General features: G+C 44.5%; 1 protein-coding gene across 3 annotated transcripts in view; it reads left to right on the top strand.

The window, feature by feature from the left end:
* Positions 1-17,442, top strand: part of LOC306940377 (MAM domain-containing glycosylphosphatidylinositol anchor protein 2) — a 388,778-nt gene that overhangs the window by 115,419 nt on the left and 255,917 nt on the right. For all 3 annotated transcript variants that reach the window (XM_079525427.1, XM_079525425.1, XM_079525426.1), the window contains exon 2: positions 784-923. In XM_079525427.1, the coding sequence (XP_079381553.1) occupies positions 784-923 (140 nt within the window). The remainder of the gene's footprint in view (positions 1-783; positions 924-17,442) is intronic.

Here is a 17,442-nt window from a genome sequence, read left to right as displayed (position 1 = left end):
CCGTGTCAAAGTCTTTACATTCTGTTCATGTAGATGTCTATCCTCGTGGGCTCGATGCTCCTAAATCAGGCTCATCATGTTTTCCAACCACTGGTTTGGCACGCACGCACGCACGCACGCACGCACGCACGCACGCACGCACGCACGCACGCACACACGCACGCACGCACGCGAACACACACATAATACGTAGTTGCACAGCTCAGTTCACATGGGCGTATTTTTAACACTGTATGCCAATGTGTGTACAGTTACCGCTTATCCAGTGTCTGTCTGTCTGTCTGTCTGTCTGTCTGTCTGTCTGTCTGTCTGTCTGTCTGTCTGTCTGTCCTAACTCTTCTTGTTACTGCCATGTTGAGAGAGCTCGCAAAAAACAATTTCCCCCACTCTTTTACATCTCTGTAATCATGTGATGACGCGACAGTACCTCTTCAATATGGGTGTCTGTGCCCCTGTCGTCTCCTTTGTTTGCGTGTATGTGAGGCTTGTGAGCAACACAGGCTATCTCCTATGTCGGGTGGAAACGTCATTATTGTTACTACTTATGTTACTTTTCAGGATTCAAATTCAAAAGTAGCAGCTCGACGAGCTCGAAACGTGTCGCTTCTCGCTGCTTTTTGAGCTTATAGATCTGCTACTTTTGATGCTTTTATATGACACTGTAGCGTGATCAAGTAGGGCGTTAATTTGCGAAAAACAAGAACAACAAACAAAACAGCGTTCCAGTCATTAGTACATAATGTAACACCTCGGTCTGATTATTCTTGTGTTTTTCCTCCACAGCGGCCCCGTCGGTCCGCATCGTGCACTCGGGCCACGCCTGCAACGTGGAGGAGGAGAGACACACGGAGAGAGTGTACACCATCCGAGAGGGAGAGACCCTGGAGCTCACCTGTCTGGTCACTGGACACCCGCGGCCTCAGGTGAGGCCATACATGACACACCCTCCATCCATCTAACCTATATATATACAGTTGGAGGCCATCGATATTGTCCTTTTCTTTTTGCTGAGGTTTGCGTGATCTGCGCAAAAGGACAGTTAACCCATTTTGGGCGGGAACCCCTTTTGGTGTTTTAAACATTATGTTATAATTTAGCTATTGAAAAATAGCAGATCTACAAGCTCATAGCGCGCCACCGAGTGGCGCGCTACGAGCTTGTAGGTCTGCTATTTTTGAAAAAATCGTGAAAATATTTATTTCAGAAAACTGGAGGATTTAGAAGGATTTTTTTAATTTTTGAGGTCAGGCCTAAATGGGTCAAATGATAAGGGACAATATCGGTGGCACCCAACTGTACCACTGGACCCCCAGTATAACGCGAGTCAAACTAAATTAAATGCCTCAATTCCAAGAGCTTGTGGGGGTGGGTGGGGCGGTGGTTGGGGGTTTGGGTGGGTGGTCCCAGTTCAAATATGATTATTTTGGAGGGTCGCAGCCTGAAAAGTTTGGGAACATTAAGATCTATGGGTCTCTCACAGATGACTGAGCCTCTCACCTATATCCCTAAGGGTTAGAGGCAGATGCCAGCCACCCTCTGAGAAAACCCATTTTGGCCGTTTGTGCCCGCTAATCTTCATCCTGACCCATATTTCACGGCCATAGGTGGGAGTAGGAAGGAAGAATGACCGGTAGATCAAGAGCTTTAATATAATATGACATTAAAACATCGCAATACATCATGCGAAGCATTTGCCACTAGACCGTTGCTTCACATAAACTAGTAGTATCTAAAAGAGACATTGACTATGCATTTAACACTGACACCATGACTTCGTGAAAGGGAAACCGTAAGAATGCAAGTGCAAAAGTGCTTATTTACTGCATGCTGCTCTATTGCAACGGTTATTTATTTATCATTAGAGTTCAGCAGTTTGACGGAGGCTGGAACAAGCAATTTGAGCGCTTTGAATTGCACTTTGGCACGGCGAGTCTTCTTGATGGCAGAGTTTCCTACTCAGCAATGATTCTGATGCGTGCGCCAGCAGCAGCCACATGGCCGGAGGAAACCGTATGTTTCCATCCTGTGTGTCCATCCTTTCTGTACGGACAGAAGTCCCAACATAATGTGAACGCTCTCGGGAACGCCTTGGCGGAATAACATGACATTTGGCCACACATGACCAGTTGGACTCAAGGATCAACTTATTGGAAATAGGCAAAACAGCGCATTAACCCATTTTGACCTGAGATCAGATTCTAAAAATCTCTTCTACATCCTGACAGTTTTCTGAAAAAGCTATGTTTCTATGTCAGTCGTTCTTCGATCTTTCAAAAATAGCAGATCTACAAGCTCATAGCGCGCCACTCGGTGGCGCGCTATGAGCTTGTAGATCTGCCATTTTTCAATAGCTAAAGCATAACATAATGCTAACACCAAAAGGGGTTCCCTCCCAAAATGGGTTAAATGCCTTCAAAGTCTTCTTTTCCAGCAACTATTATGATGAGTCATAGGCATACAACGGCGATGAAGTATTTCTAGTTGATGCTTGTTTCATGACCGACTCTGTATGGCGGAGTGCCTTTCTTTTCTATGAGGATGCATACGTTTGTTAGGCATTAGTCTGACAACACCGTCGCTCCCCGACAAGCGTGGCAGGTTACAACTAACCCGTGGCGGGTTAAAAATAACCCATGGATTCCTTATTTTAGGGTTGGGTTTTGTGTACCGTGTCAGACTCATGGCTGTATGACTGTCCGTCGGACCAAACACATGCACCCCTTTTCTATTACCTTCATATCTGTTTAGGACTGCGTAGCACTTGTTGTTGCTAACCCATATGCCAGCTAATGATGCTCTATACCACTGGTTCACAGACATTTTAGCTTGAGACCCAAACGGGAAATTGGATGTTTGTCCAGGACTCGGACTAGTGGAAATACTAGATATACAGTACAAGCTCACAACAACGTTCAAAAACAAGCTGACAATGTCATACCTGCCTGTGACATACCGAAAATATGAATGCCAGGTTGAAAGTGGTTACAAAATAAAAAGAAGAAATAATGCATTCATAAGTAATGCGTAACAAAAGAAAAGGCTGCATAGTTGTCAGTGCTGATGTTAAAAGGTATCGGCCACACCGATATGTCGGTCCGGCTCTAGTCAAGCATTCAACATGCAATAAACAACAAGGGTTCTTCCCTCGTCTGGGTAATTGTCCAATAAAGAAAAGTTTGTGTTCCAACGCACAGACTCCCACATTGCTGCCCAACCATGCGTAGCTCACTGAAGAGAGAGAGAGAGAGAGAGAGAGAGAGAGAGAGAGAGAGAGAATTCATAGCCCAAGGTTGATCAGAGTCAGCGCAGCTGTCAGCGCTTTCTAATCAGATTGCAGGTGTGTGTCGTCATTTGGAGCTGATTGAGTGTACACAGATGCACATAGCTTTCTTCAACGAGCTGACCGAAGGGCCCCGGAGGTGCTGCTGGACTCTCTCCCATCCCTCTGCTCTCAGTGCTTGTCTGGGCCAGGCGGCAAGGATTCTGTTTTGTTGGCTGGTGAGGCGCACCCTAGCGAGACATACATACATATTTATTGCGTGCCGAGAACAGCTGATTTACAACCTCTGGTGCCGTGATCATCATAGAGCACTCCCTCCGGTCTTATTGATGATATTCACACGGCTGCCATCTTGCCAGCAAGGTGATACCTAACTGGTATGGTCGAAATCACCATCATTGCAGCTGTAGGGAAAGCTTGAATTGTCCTCTTTCAATCTGTAAAGTGTTTGTTTCATAAAAATCCACCGTAGACATTTTATGAGCTACTTCCTGTCAAGAAATTCCTTGCAGATGATTTTTATCTAAGTGCTGGAGTTTGGAAGTGCTCTTTGACTATCACTCAACTGCCCATGCATACCACCTGTTTCGAATGTGCACATAATGCAGGAGGCAGCAGGAGGTTGCTTTACTGATAACGAGCGCTTCCATAGTCTGATACTTAGAAAATAATCATCTGCAAGGAATTTCTTGACAGGAAGTAGCTCATAAAATGTCTACGGTGGATTTTTATTAAACAAAAACTTTACAGATTGAAAGAGGATAATTCAAGCTTTCCCTACAGCTGCAATGTTGGTGATTTTGACGTTGTTTAATATAATTAGAGAGTACTTTTCTGTTTGGATGAATGGGCTCTAGGTATCACCTTGCTGGCAAGATGGCATAGCCTGGTTAATAAACCAGACCGAATCAGCCGTTGGCAAAAATAAATTTGCCTGCCAGCGGATTAGGGTCTGGCGAGGCTCAGTAGCACGCCTCTTTCCTACAACCGAGAACAGGTCGGGCCAATCGGGACACGGTATGCAATATGGGCGGGCTTTGGTACAGTGACGTTCAATGCTTGAGACCTTTGACTGACAGTAGCTCTGACCAATTGCGTCAAAGAGAAAATGTTTGAACCCGCCCCCCCGGGAAATGAAATCCAAGTGGAGCCAGCCCAGACTAATATACCGCGACAGTGTTGTGTGATATTAGTCTGGCTTATTAGCCAGGCTAAAGATGGCAGCCATGTGAATATCATCAATATGACAATGTGGTTTTGAGGACAACCGCTTTGAATTGGGATCATTGATAGAATGTTTACACACAACAGAAACCAAGTATTATATATTTCAAGATCACAAAAAAACTGTCTAAAACGATCTAGCCTCTTAATTTTGATCTCAAAGTGCACCAGATTGAAGCATTTTCATCGCAAAAAAGAAAGAAAAAATCTGGGGTTCTCCCCCCGGACCCCCTGTCCCCCTGTCCCTGTCCCCCACCCAGATATGACCTCAGTTTTCTGAAACCTATTGCGGGCCTGTTTGCATGAGCTTACATATTTACATGCGAGCACTGGGGCATGGAGCTGGCCGTGGTGCTGATCTCCCTCCCCATCCCTCTGCTCTGGGCGGTGGCAGTGCTTTACTTCGAGCGACACGTCATACATATACAACATGTAACATATCAAAAGGTCGTGCTAGCCTATTAACTGCGCTGCTATAGTGGAAGGGGGCGATACAAGTGAAAAGTAATTATAAAGCTTTGTTTTTGCATAAGAGACCTGCCGGGGCATCAAATGAGGCCCCTCATTACTCCTGGGTCTGAATGACTGCTGCAGTAGTGCTGTACTCTAACACAGGGGTTCTCAACGTTTTTGGCCGGGGACCCCCGGAAATGCTTTGGCAATGTCTCGGGACCCCCGCCCCGCCCCCTCCCGACCCCCAATATAAATTGACTGCTACAATAACCTTAAACCATTTTGGGCGGGAACCCCTTTTGGTGTTTTAAGCATTGTTATAATTTAGCTATTGAAAAATAGCAGATCTACAAGCTCATAGCGCGCCACCGAGTGGCGCGCTACGAGCTTGTAGGTCTGCTATTTTTGAAAAATCGTGAAAGAAAATAAATAATTTGGGGACCCCCTAAAATAATTTGGCGACCCCCCGAGGGGTCGCGACCCACGGGTTGAGAACCCCTGCTCTAACAGGACCCTCACACTACTCACACTCATGGATATGAACTAGTGCTGGATTATATATACTAGCCTGGAAACCAGACAAATCCCTGGGGAGATTGGCCTGGCAGTCCTCAGTTTGTACATGTACATTTCGCTGCGTGCGAGCGTGCGTGCGTGCGTGCGTGCGTGCGTGCGTGCGTGCGTGCGTGCGTGCGTGCGTGCGTGCGTGCGTGCGTGCGTGCGTGCGTGCGTGCGTGCGTCACAAAAACTTGAGCTATTTGCTTTAGTCCATATCGCTCAGCCCTCATATGAATTACATCATAGCCTACCACACAGGCAGAACATATGTGCTCTGCCTCAAATGAACAGCAATCACGCTAACCCTTTGAGCGGTTGACCAGCACCCGCCCAATTGGTTGAGATGGGGCAAATTAAAAACTTAATTCAAGCCACGCGGGAGCTCATTTGCATTCATTAATATGATGATCGATACGTGGTGTACACTTCCTCTCCAAAGCGCCCTATCGATTTTTATATTTCAAATGAAGAGGTGAGGCCTGGTAAATTAGTGAGAGAGGGCTCCGACACACACACAGACACACACACACACACACACACGCACACACACACACACACACACACACACACACACACACACCATTCGTCTCTCACTGTCATCCCGGCTGACAGCTCATTGTCTCCGGCTTCCCTCTTAATTAGAATTAGGATGTGAAGTCAAAAGGTCTGTACGTACATGTGTAGCAAGGAGAGATCAGGGTTCCTGTTGCAAACCCAGTACAGTGATGGTGAGGTGCTCTTAGCTTTAATATCGATACCCTATTGAGAAATAATCTATACTCTATAGTACAACTCCGGTATTCAACATTTACAATAGTTGCTGCGAGAGTGAGGTCTAGCCAACACCAACTCGGGATTCCTGGATCGCTGCCATCCACAATTTCCTATCATATTTACAACAACAGTAAGTAAGTAAGTACCAAAAGTAAATTATTAGTCATTATGCAGAAAGTTTTATTTAATTTTTCTAAAATATTAAAAGTAAAGTATTTGCCTGTGAGATGAGAGTAAAACTATTGAAAATTAAAAATACTCCAGTAAAGTAATAATAATAATAATAACTAGAAAAAGTGCCCTTCTGGGCACAGGTCTCCACCAGGAGGATAGGACTGTGTGAGATGTTTGGCAAAATGTTTAGGAGTAATATAAACATGTTGTTTTGTTTGTTAGTTTTTTGCAACAATTTTCTTCATTTTGTTGAGGAAATGCAGAGTGCCTGGTGGCACTATAATAGGCCAATGTGAAAAGGGTGCCATTTCTTCATACGCCTTTAATGGCAATTGGATGATTTGAGGCATTTTGTTCCAAAAATGTGTTTTGCAAAAATCAACCTGTTGGTGGCAGGTGGCAGGCCAATGTGAAAAGGGTTCCTCAGCCTAGTAAGACAATGTGTGAAAGATTTCACGTAAATTGCATGCTGCGTTCATGATTTGAGGCTTTTGTTCAAAACGGGGCAATCTTGCAAACTGTGAAAGCCAATTATAGCCAATTAGGATGGAATATGAAATATCGGACAGATCCGACTTGAGCACATGACCATAGAGATACTGTGTAACGATTTGTGAGATTTTTGGACAGAGGAGTAATATCAAAAAATGTGTTTTACAAAAGTCGGCCTCCTGGTGGCGCTATAAAAGGCAGATGCAGAAAATGCAGGTCAAAGGTTTGTCCTTGGCCTCTAGGGAGTGTTCATGCAACGTTTCACGCAGATCGGTGCAGTTTTAGGTAAAACATGTGAAAAGCTGCCTCATGGTGGCGCTATAACAGGCCATTCTGGAAAATGTGGGGCAGAGGTTCATCGTTGGCATCCAGGGAGTGTGTGTGCAAAGTTTGGCATCGACCGGGTTAACGGTGCCGGAGATTAGCTGGTAACAGACGGACGGAAGGACGGACACACACACACAAGGACGGACACACGGACGGAGTGCAAAACATACTCTCTCCCCATGCCTTCGGCCTGGTGGAGACAATAATAATAATAATAATAATAATAATAATAATAATAATAATAATAATAATAATAATAATTGAATAATAAAATAAACTAGGCTACAGTACAGTACTTGAGTACATGCACTTAGTGACTTTCCACCACTGAAGCCAAGGACATCTTACCTCACTCGGGAAAAGACTCCTCCATTTAATAACGTCGTCTCTTGTTGGAATTAAAACGTTAATCCTCAGAGCTCCATCGTTCATAGTTTGGGATCGTAAGCTTCCTCATTAGAATCCATCCACAAAAAAAAAACTCATCTTCCAAGAGCTTTCTGTTTTTTCTACAGAGGAAACCTCTTACAGTGATCACGTCTAGCCTGGGGGTGAAATTGATCACCATAATCTGGAGGGTTATTACAACCCCAAGTGGTCTCTTCCTTTTTCAAATCGCTCGAGCCAGCCTAAAGAAACTTTGAAATGGTCCTCTCCCACCCCAGGCTTGCTGCCAATTCTTCTGTCTTCTTAACTCACAAAACGGGGGGCCCTCTCGAGAGGGCATTTACGCGACCGGGGCATTATCAATCCACTTGACAAGAGCGGCTCCCACCGTGCGTATTCCATTTCTGTCTCCATCACTAGCAGTCATGACTGGCTCTCATTGTTTGAGTATAGACTCTATTTGTTATAAGCTTTGAAAAGACAAGCATTTTTTTGTCTCAGTATGTGTGATTTTCCATTGTCATTATTTCTATAAGCTGTATTTCCAAAACTGTGGGGAAAATAAATGAATGCAAAGTTGCAAACATCTTGAATAGCCCAGTGTTGGTCAAGCTGGGCCACTTTAAGTTCGTTTTTCATTGTCATGTATAACAATATCCAAAATAAGACTGGTGTTAGACTACTAGTCTCCTGAGACAGATGTGGCTTCCACAATTTTCAAACGCAGTCTGTACACTCACACAAGAGTTTTTGTAGCAAGGACCCCCAGATTGATATATACTTGGCCAGGGACCCCCAGATTGATATATACTTGGCCAGGGACCCCCAGATTGATATATACTTGACCAGGGACCCCCAGATTGATATATACTTGACCAGGGACCCCCAGATTGATATATACTTGACCAGGGACCCCCAGATTGATATATACTTGACCACCAGATTGATATATACTTGGCCAGGGACCCCCAGATTGATATATACTTGACCACCAGATTGATATATACTTGGCCAGGGACCCCCAGATTGATATATACTTGACCACCAGATTGATATATACTTGGCCAAGGACCCCCAGATTGATATATACTTGGCCAAGGACCCCCAGATTGATATATACTTGACCAGGGACCCCCAGATTGATATATACTTGACCACCAGATTGATATATACTTGACCACCAGATTGATATATACTTGACCACCAGATTGATATATACTTGGCCAGGGACCCCCAGATTGATATATACTTGACCACCAGATTGATATATACTTGGCCAGGGACCCCCAGATTGATATATACTTGGCCACCAGATTGATATATACTTGGCCAAGGACCCCCAGATTGATATATACTTGACCACCAGATTGATATATACTTGGCCAAGGACCCCCAGATTGATATATACTTGGCCAAGGACCCCCAGATTGATATATACTTGGCCACCAGATTGATATATACTTGGCCAAGGACCCCCAGATTGATATATACTTGGCCACCAGATTGATATATACTTGGCCAGGGACCCCCAGATTGATATATACTTGGCCACCAGATTGATATATACTTGGCCAGGGACCCCCAGATTGATATATACTTGGCCACCAGATTGATATATACTTGGCCAGGGACCCCCAGATTGATATATACTTGGCCAGGGACCCACAGATTGATATATACTTGGCCAAGGACCCCCAGATTGATATATACTTGGCCAGGGACCCCCAGATTGATATATACTTGGCCAGGGACCCCCAGATTGATATATACTTGGCCATGGACCCCCAGATTGATATATACATGGCCAGGGACCCCCAGATTGATATATACTTGGCCAGGGACCCCCAGATTGATATATACTTGGCCAGGGACCCCCAGATTGATATATACTTGGCCATGGACCCCCAGATTGATATATACTTGGCCAGGGACCCCCAGATTGATATATACTTGGCCAAGGACCCCCAGATTGATATATACTTGACCAAGGACCCCCAGATTGATATATACTTGGCCAGGGACCCCCAGATTGATATATACTTGGCCAAGGACCCCCAGATTGATATATACTTGGCCAGGGACCCCCAGATTGATATATACTTGGCCATGGACCCCCAGATTGATATATACATGGCCAGGGACCCCCAGATTGATATATACTTGGCCAGGGACCCCCAGATTGATATATACTTGGCCAAGGACCCCCAGATTGATATATACTTGACCAAGGACCCCCAGATTGATATATACTTGGCCAGGGACCCCCAGATTGATATATACTTGGCCAAGGACCCCCAGATTGATATATACTTGGCCAGGGACCCCCAGATTGATATATACTTGGCCAAGGACCCCCAGATTGATATATACTTGGCCAGGGACCCCCAGATTGATATATACTTGGCCAGGGACCCCCAGATTGATATATACTTGGCCAGGGACCCCCAGATTGATATATACTTGGCCAGGGACCCCCAGATTGATATATACTTGGCCAGGGACCCCCAGATTGATATATACTTGGCCAGGGACCCCCAGATTGATATATACTTGGCCAGGGACCCCCAGATTGATATATACTTGGCCAGGGACCCCCAGATTGATATATATTGGCCAGGGACCCCCAGATTGATATATACTTGGCCAGGGACCCCCAGATTGATATATATTGGCCAGGGACCCACAGAAATATTTCAGAAATAGCAGATGTGCAATTAAGTGACGCGCTGTGAGCTTGTAGATGTGCTATTTTTCAACAGCCAAGATATAAATGGATAACGTGGTTAAAATGATGGTGGTTGTGAATTATGCTATATTGACTAATTTTGCTGCGGGTACCACCTGTATCCAGAGGATAAAGTAATTGTGAAGCTTACTCCACACTTCCCTTTCGTGCTTACAGTCGCGCCAATTGGCAAAATGGGTTCTGAATGCCCCTGCCGACAAATTCAGTAGCGCAGCTTGGAATCTGTTCTTGAGAGAATACAGTCACATAACATTATAATTATAATATAAATCAAAATAATTTTCAGATAGGGGGTCCGTGGCCAAATATATATACATTTTGGGGTCCTTGGCAATAAAAGGTTTCAGAACTACCGTGCCTAGGAGTCCCGGACCCCCTGTTGAAGACCCCTGCCATACGGCCTCTCTCATCACTAAGCTACGGCCGCCCAGTAAAACCAATCTTTTCTCTGTTTTTTTTTCTTTACAATGAGCTCCAGCCACCTTGACAATCTGGGCCACAGCAGTCTGACAACTGGCCAAGTCACGGTGCTCCGTCATTGTAAATGGCCTCAATTTGGCCTGCATTAAGCAAATCACACAACTGCCGTTTTCTCCATTACTGACATCTTTGTCACTGCACTGAGCGAGAGACACTGCGGCGGCCGCGATAACACATGGACCAGCTAAGGCCTGATTTATGCTCTGTTGCACACGGGGGGCATCACGCACAAGGAAATAGACGATCTACAAGCTTGCAACGCGTCGCACCGCAACGCGTTGCAAAGCTTGTAAGTCGGTTATTTCCGTCGGTCGGCGCGACACCCGAGCGCAGCGAAGTTTAACTCATGCTAAGTGTTGAGTTGGTGCCAACTACACCATCAGCGCGGCAACGCCGGCTGTACCGACAGACTGAATGGAGGCCACGGGTTGGCACGCTTCGTTCCGGCGTTTTAATTCTCCGCATGCACGTTTATCAATATGCACACACTTCCTTAAATTACTCAAGAATCCCCTCAGGCGTCCTGACGCCTGATGGATGGCCCCTGGATTCCGTCCAACCGGGCAACAGCTTTTCCTCACAGTATGCTGTCTGTCTGTCTGTCCGTTTGTCTGTCAGGCTTGCATGTCTGTCTGTCTGCCCATCGCCTGAAAGGAAAAACAAGAAGACTTCCTAATAATGAGACAGAGCAAGTGCATTTTCCGGCACCAACATCTGCCGCGGAACACCCGCGGCAGTCGGTAGTGTTTCTCGGCGGCTTCAGTCCGACACTCTACCCCTTACCCTAACCATAAGCATGACGCAACGCATGTCATCAGCCGCGGAACACCTGCGGCAGGTGCCAGTATTTCTCGGCAGCATCAGTAATGTCTTGCAGAGAAACATCGAGTTGAGAAAACAGGCTTGAAAGGTTCACTTCTGTGGTCTCTAACATTACACCTGGCTATGTTTAAGCATTTATTTCATATTTACATGTCGATTTCAGCTCTGATACCTTCAGACATGCTCTAGTATGTGAAGAGTCTGCCTGTGATATTAACTCATTTTGGAGAAAGAAAATTGCGCGATGGCAGGCTCTCAGTCAAATCTGGTCACATATGACCTCAGGTTGACATGTGTGCACTCAGACACAGTACACACACACACACACACACACACACACACACACACACACACACGCGCACACACATGCAAACACATCACCTCACACGTGCGCACTCATGCGCAAACTCCGAGCCACACACTTCCATTTCGTTGTCAAATAAATACGTGCTCCCGTCAATCAAGCGTACACCATTCGGTGTTAATATTTTGTGCTCGGTTTTTCCCCTCCTCCTCTTCTCTTTCCTCCACCGCTGCCTTGTGGCTTTGACATTCAAAGGTGTTCAAAGGCCCTGGGAGCCTGCCAGGTCACAGTTCAAAGGTGTTAGGCCCTGGGAGCCTGCCAGGTCACAGTTCAACACTGTTCACACTTCACACTTCCATATATACAGTATATTGGTGTTGATTTTGACAGCTGATTTTGATTTAGCCTAGTTCAGTCATAGTCTTTTGAATAAACTTCCATTTAGTCACATTTTAGTCATCTGAAATGTTTTGGTGTTAGTCTAGTTTTAGTCGACTAAATATCATAACATTTTAGTCGACTAAATCTAAGGTTAAGATTTTGTCGACTTTTATTTTTTTTAGCGGGCCTTGATGCCATCATAATGCCTGATTTTACACTTGGTTGCATGCTGAACATAACCGCTCTACAAGCTCACAACATGTCACACTGAGCTTGTAGATCTGCTATTTTCAGTGTGCAACACCCTTTGCAGTTTTTATTTATTGACAGGATTGTAAAGTATGGCATTAATTTATGAAAAGAACATACAAAGTAGAAATATGGAGATACAAGGTATTCACGCGACAGCGGCGACATGTGGGATCATTACTGGAAAAGGAACATCGACAGGGAGATGCAGGACGGACATGAGGAGGTCCTGCTTCAGCCTGAAGGGGACATCGTATTTAATCGCGCTTATTACGTGGCCAAATGAAATCAATAATTCAAACACAAAATTAGAAATGTCATAAAATATTGACGTAGTCAATATCGACCAAGGCTTTAAGGTTCAGGGTTTCATTATTGTCACATCTTGTGTACGTGGGTACATAAGAGTGGAATGATTTTATTCCGGATCATCGGATATCGTAGCGGCATGAATAATGATAACAACGGGTGGGCCATACCGAGACCAGCACTTTATATGGAGATTTTTCAGAGGCATCGATTTTAATAAGATTAGAATAAAAAACAAATGTTTTGATTCTCTGTGCCGTGTCCCTGATTGGATTCAAAGTTGATGCTGGTCTCTTTTCCCCCCCCCACTTTCGCCTCATCTTATCCCTTTCCATCTTACTGTGGTAATTTGAAATATTCGTTCAAAGTGAACGAATGGTTTATTTGTTCAATTTTTCCGTCAAGGGACTGTTTTCTTGGGAGTTTTTCCTTGTCCGGTCAAGGATGGGCATTCCCTCATTCACGTTATAATTGGGGGGAGGGCGCTGTAAAGTGCTTTGAGACTTGATTAAGGTGCTCTAAAAAGTATGTGCTCAAACCATAAAGTAAATTGTGGTTTGAGCATATTTTCCTTCATGAGGTAATCTTCGAGAAAGCTTTCTTATAAAGACGAGATTGGTCACCACTTATATCAGAGCGCCACCGGAGTGGAGAAGGATGACGTGGTGCGAAGTGACATGCTTTGAGCTATATCTGCTACTTTTTTAATTTGAGTTTTATGTGATTTCCACCCAACAGAGACGATATTGAAATGGTTGCCGTCAGGATGCCACAACATATGTCTCAAAATATAGCATTCAAAAGAGTTGAATTTGTGCTTTTAAAAATACGTTTGACTAGATTTCAACACAAATAATCGTGTATACTTCAGGATTTCTAGTCCTCTTTCCACCCAATCCAAAGTGTTTTACATTAAATCACATGCTAATAGTAGGGCTGGGCAATTATAAACAAATTATATAATATAAACGAATATGGAAGGCGTGTTGCAATGCAGGAATGATTATGGATTATCAATCTTTTTTTTAAGCACAAAAAGTTGTAATAATGAGATTAGACAGCAACGATCATATGCACGTTATATGGAGGTCCACGCGATTCGTAATGAGAGCTACGTTGGGCTGTAGTGGACAATTCTCTGACAACTCTTATTCGTGTCTGTTCATATTAGTTTGGGAATTACCGTGTTGCTGACGACGTGTCGGCGAGGGAGGGGATATTATAGCCTGGCTCAAGTACTTTAATCATCAAATTATGCTGAAATCCCTCCAAGAATGCGTAGGGCTGCATATCGTCTCTGTGGGGGGCCAAACCTCGTATGTACCAAACTGTTACTTTTCAGGATTCAAATCAAAAGCCACCAAAAGTAGCAGATCTAAAAGCTAAAAACGTGGCACGAAGCGCCACGTTTTGATCTTGCGGATCTGCTACTTCTGATGCTGTTGTGTGACGCTGTGGTATGATCAAGTATGGCGTTATTTACGAATCACGAAAAAGTTAAAATATGGAGATGAGAGGTTTCTGCCCGATATCAACAATATCTTTGGCTATAAACCCCCCAGTGCTTCAGTAATGAGAGTCTGCCCTGTATGTGTGAATGTGGATGGAGAGATGATGCGGGGAGAAGGAGCTATACTCTCAGTGGTGTAAAGTAACCAAGTACATGTACTCAAGTACAATTTTGAGATAGCTTTACTCTCGTCAGTATGTAGATTTTCAATATATGTACTTCTAAAATGTTGTACTTTTACTCCTCTACATTTGTATGAACACTTTAGTTACTATAGTCGCTTAGATTAGATTTTGATGATTATTACAAAACATACCTTCGGCCATATAATTCGGCCATATTAAAATAGCAGATGTACAAAGTCACAATGCGTCACATCTCGACACGTGTTGCGTTGCATTGCGTTGTGTTGTGTTGTGGTGTGGTGCCTGTTAGGCACTGGCCTACTTGGAACGATGCAAGTTGGAAATGTAAGCTCCACCCAGTTATTATGTCTGTGTCCCTTTTATGCCCATATGAAGTTCTTTGTCAGGCATGCCCAAATATGTAGTCTATGCAGATGTCAGAACAGGCCCGCTATATATGGAGATATAGGTGTGATCAGGTCCAGATCCCGGGCAGAGGCTTTTGTGCATGGTTCTTGACAACCGGCTATCCGACGTGCTCGACACCGGCCACTGCACTCCCTGTGGGGGTGTGGAACGCTTTTGTCGAATTTGAAATCGGTGGGGCGAACGGTTCTCGAGTAATGTGGATTACAGATTACAGAGATTATAGATAGACGTGAGTACTTCTTCCATCACTGAGTACACTGTCCTTCATGGCTGGCTGTCTGCTCCTTGCACCGTCAACGGACGGACGCTTGACGACTTGGTGAATCTGGGTCATCATACTGGAAGTAGCCTACAGCATGCATGGGTGCCAGCATAATGAGCCATACAGTGTTGCTTACGGTGCTTACTTGAATAATCGTCACCGTCATCGGGGCAGACACCATGTATCTCCGTTATTTCATACTTTGTCTGATTTTTGGTAAACAAACGCCCTGCTTCTTCAACGTACAAGAGTGCCGGACAAAAGTATAGTAAAAAGTAGCAGATCTAGACGTTGGCGAAGCAACATGTTTGTAGATCGACTGTTTCTTACACTATTTCTGGGAAGATAAAACTTTCTTTCCCATTAAGTGAATCTACTATTTAACCAATAGGTTTTTTGAGTGGTGCAACCACTCCTAGAAACAGCAATGTCTGTCCCTCCCTATGTCTGTCTGTATATGTCTGTATGTACGTTTAGCGTACCAACAGGGGGAGCTGTTGCACCACTCACTTCAGACATGTCTGATTTTTATTTTATTTTTATTTCCTTATTTGTATTTGTTTTTTGACAGGGGGGGCTCTTCTCTTTACTGCTTTGTGCTAATTGTCAGAAGATCACCCTGCCTGTGGTTAAAATGTTTGTGACGCTGTATTAACACATTTTGCTTGGGTACCCCCTCAAGGACCCCTGGGGTCCCTGGACCCCACTTTGAGAACTACTGTTATAAACAACAGACGGGTTTGCCACAAGCAAATGCATGACCTCGAGTAAAAGCCTATATTTACTTTCGTCTGACCAGAAGTCGTGATAAAACATATCCAGTGACCAGAGGCATTTACCCAAGCGATTACAACCCTGGTTATAAAAAAGGAAATACGATAAGGTTTTCTGATTACTGTTTTTTACCGTCGACGTGCCGAACCCATCAACCCCTCCATCAACAGTCGACACATTTTAACATCCCTAATATACGTTATTATGTATGCCAGGAGCATATTAAAACGGTTGGCTCAACAATTTGATATTAACTGTCAAACTATTCTCATTATAAATTGAGCCATACTGGAGATATTTTATAACTGCATATAAAACATCGCTCGGAAAATGACCAAATTCATGAAATGAAAATAAAAATAAATGATTAAACCCCTTTCTACCTGGGTTCCTGTTATACCCAGGCCTCGATCTACCGCTATATACTTTCTCTTTTCTCGCAGTAAGTAATGGATGCTGATAAAAACCAGTGACATTTTGGTCTTCTGGAGACATTTGTAGCGCTCCTTTTAAATGTCAGCTTTATGGAGTGTGTGTGTGCAAGGCGACGCTAGGCTACCTGTTCCCCATCTCTCCAGCCAGGCTGCTCTCTCTCTCTCTCTCTCTCTCTCTCTCTCTCTCTCTCACTTTGGCTGCTGCACACTGAACAGACAGAGTGATCTGTGCTGGTGAAGCTGTCTGCTCCTGCCCCACACCTTGTCGATTTTTTGGGTCCGATCCTGGTTTTGAAGAGTCCTAAATTGGTGGATATCTTCAGTCCAGTGCTTCTCAAAACCTTTTTGTGTCCCTTTGTCCCAAATTTATATTAATATGAAAATATAAATAAATTATTTTTCAAAGATTTTCAAAAATATCAAATGTACAAAGCCAACATCTTAATCACTAAGCCAAAGGGAATTCCCCTTTAGCTTGGGGGAGATATTAGACATTTAGGCCATCAGGCTGAGGTTGTGAGCCACTCTGTACACTCACCGCCCTTTTGACCTCCTCCCACAGGGAAACCCGATCCGGGTCACCGCACCAATGTAATGGCCGGGATTCGAATCTGGGTCTTCCACGTGTAAAACCACTAAACCAAAGGGAATATTTGACTTTTAGGCCATCAGGCTGAGGTTCGGCCATGTCGGGACACTGACAGACAGAGTGATCTGAGGTGAAGCTGCCCGCCCTCCCCTCACCGCAGAAAAGGCGGCTGGCCTTATCTGTGCCCCACTGTGTCCACAAACCGCCGTGTTGAACTACCAGGCACCGATGGCTAGGCCAGCGACAACACACGGCAAACACTTTGTACGTTTTGTTTCAATTACAGCCCGGGCCCGGACTCAGTCCACTGAACTCAGAGTTCAGCGAGTACAAACAAGTACCCCCGCTCTCTCTCTCTC

Source organism: Electrona antarctica (genome assembly GCF_951216825.1).
Source record: "Electrona antarctica genome assembly, chromosome: 17".
In the NCBI taxonomy this organism is placed as follows: domain Eukaryota; kingdom Metazoa; phylum Chordata; class Actinopteri; order Myctophiformes; family Myctophidae; genus Electrona; species Electrona antarctica.
This window is presented reverse-complemented; position numbering and strand designations above follow the sequence as displayed.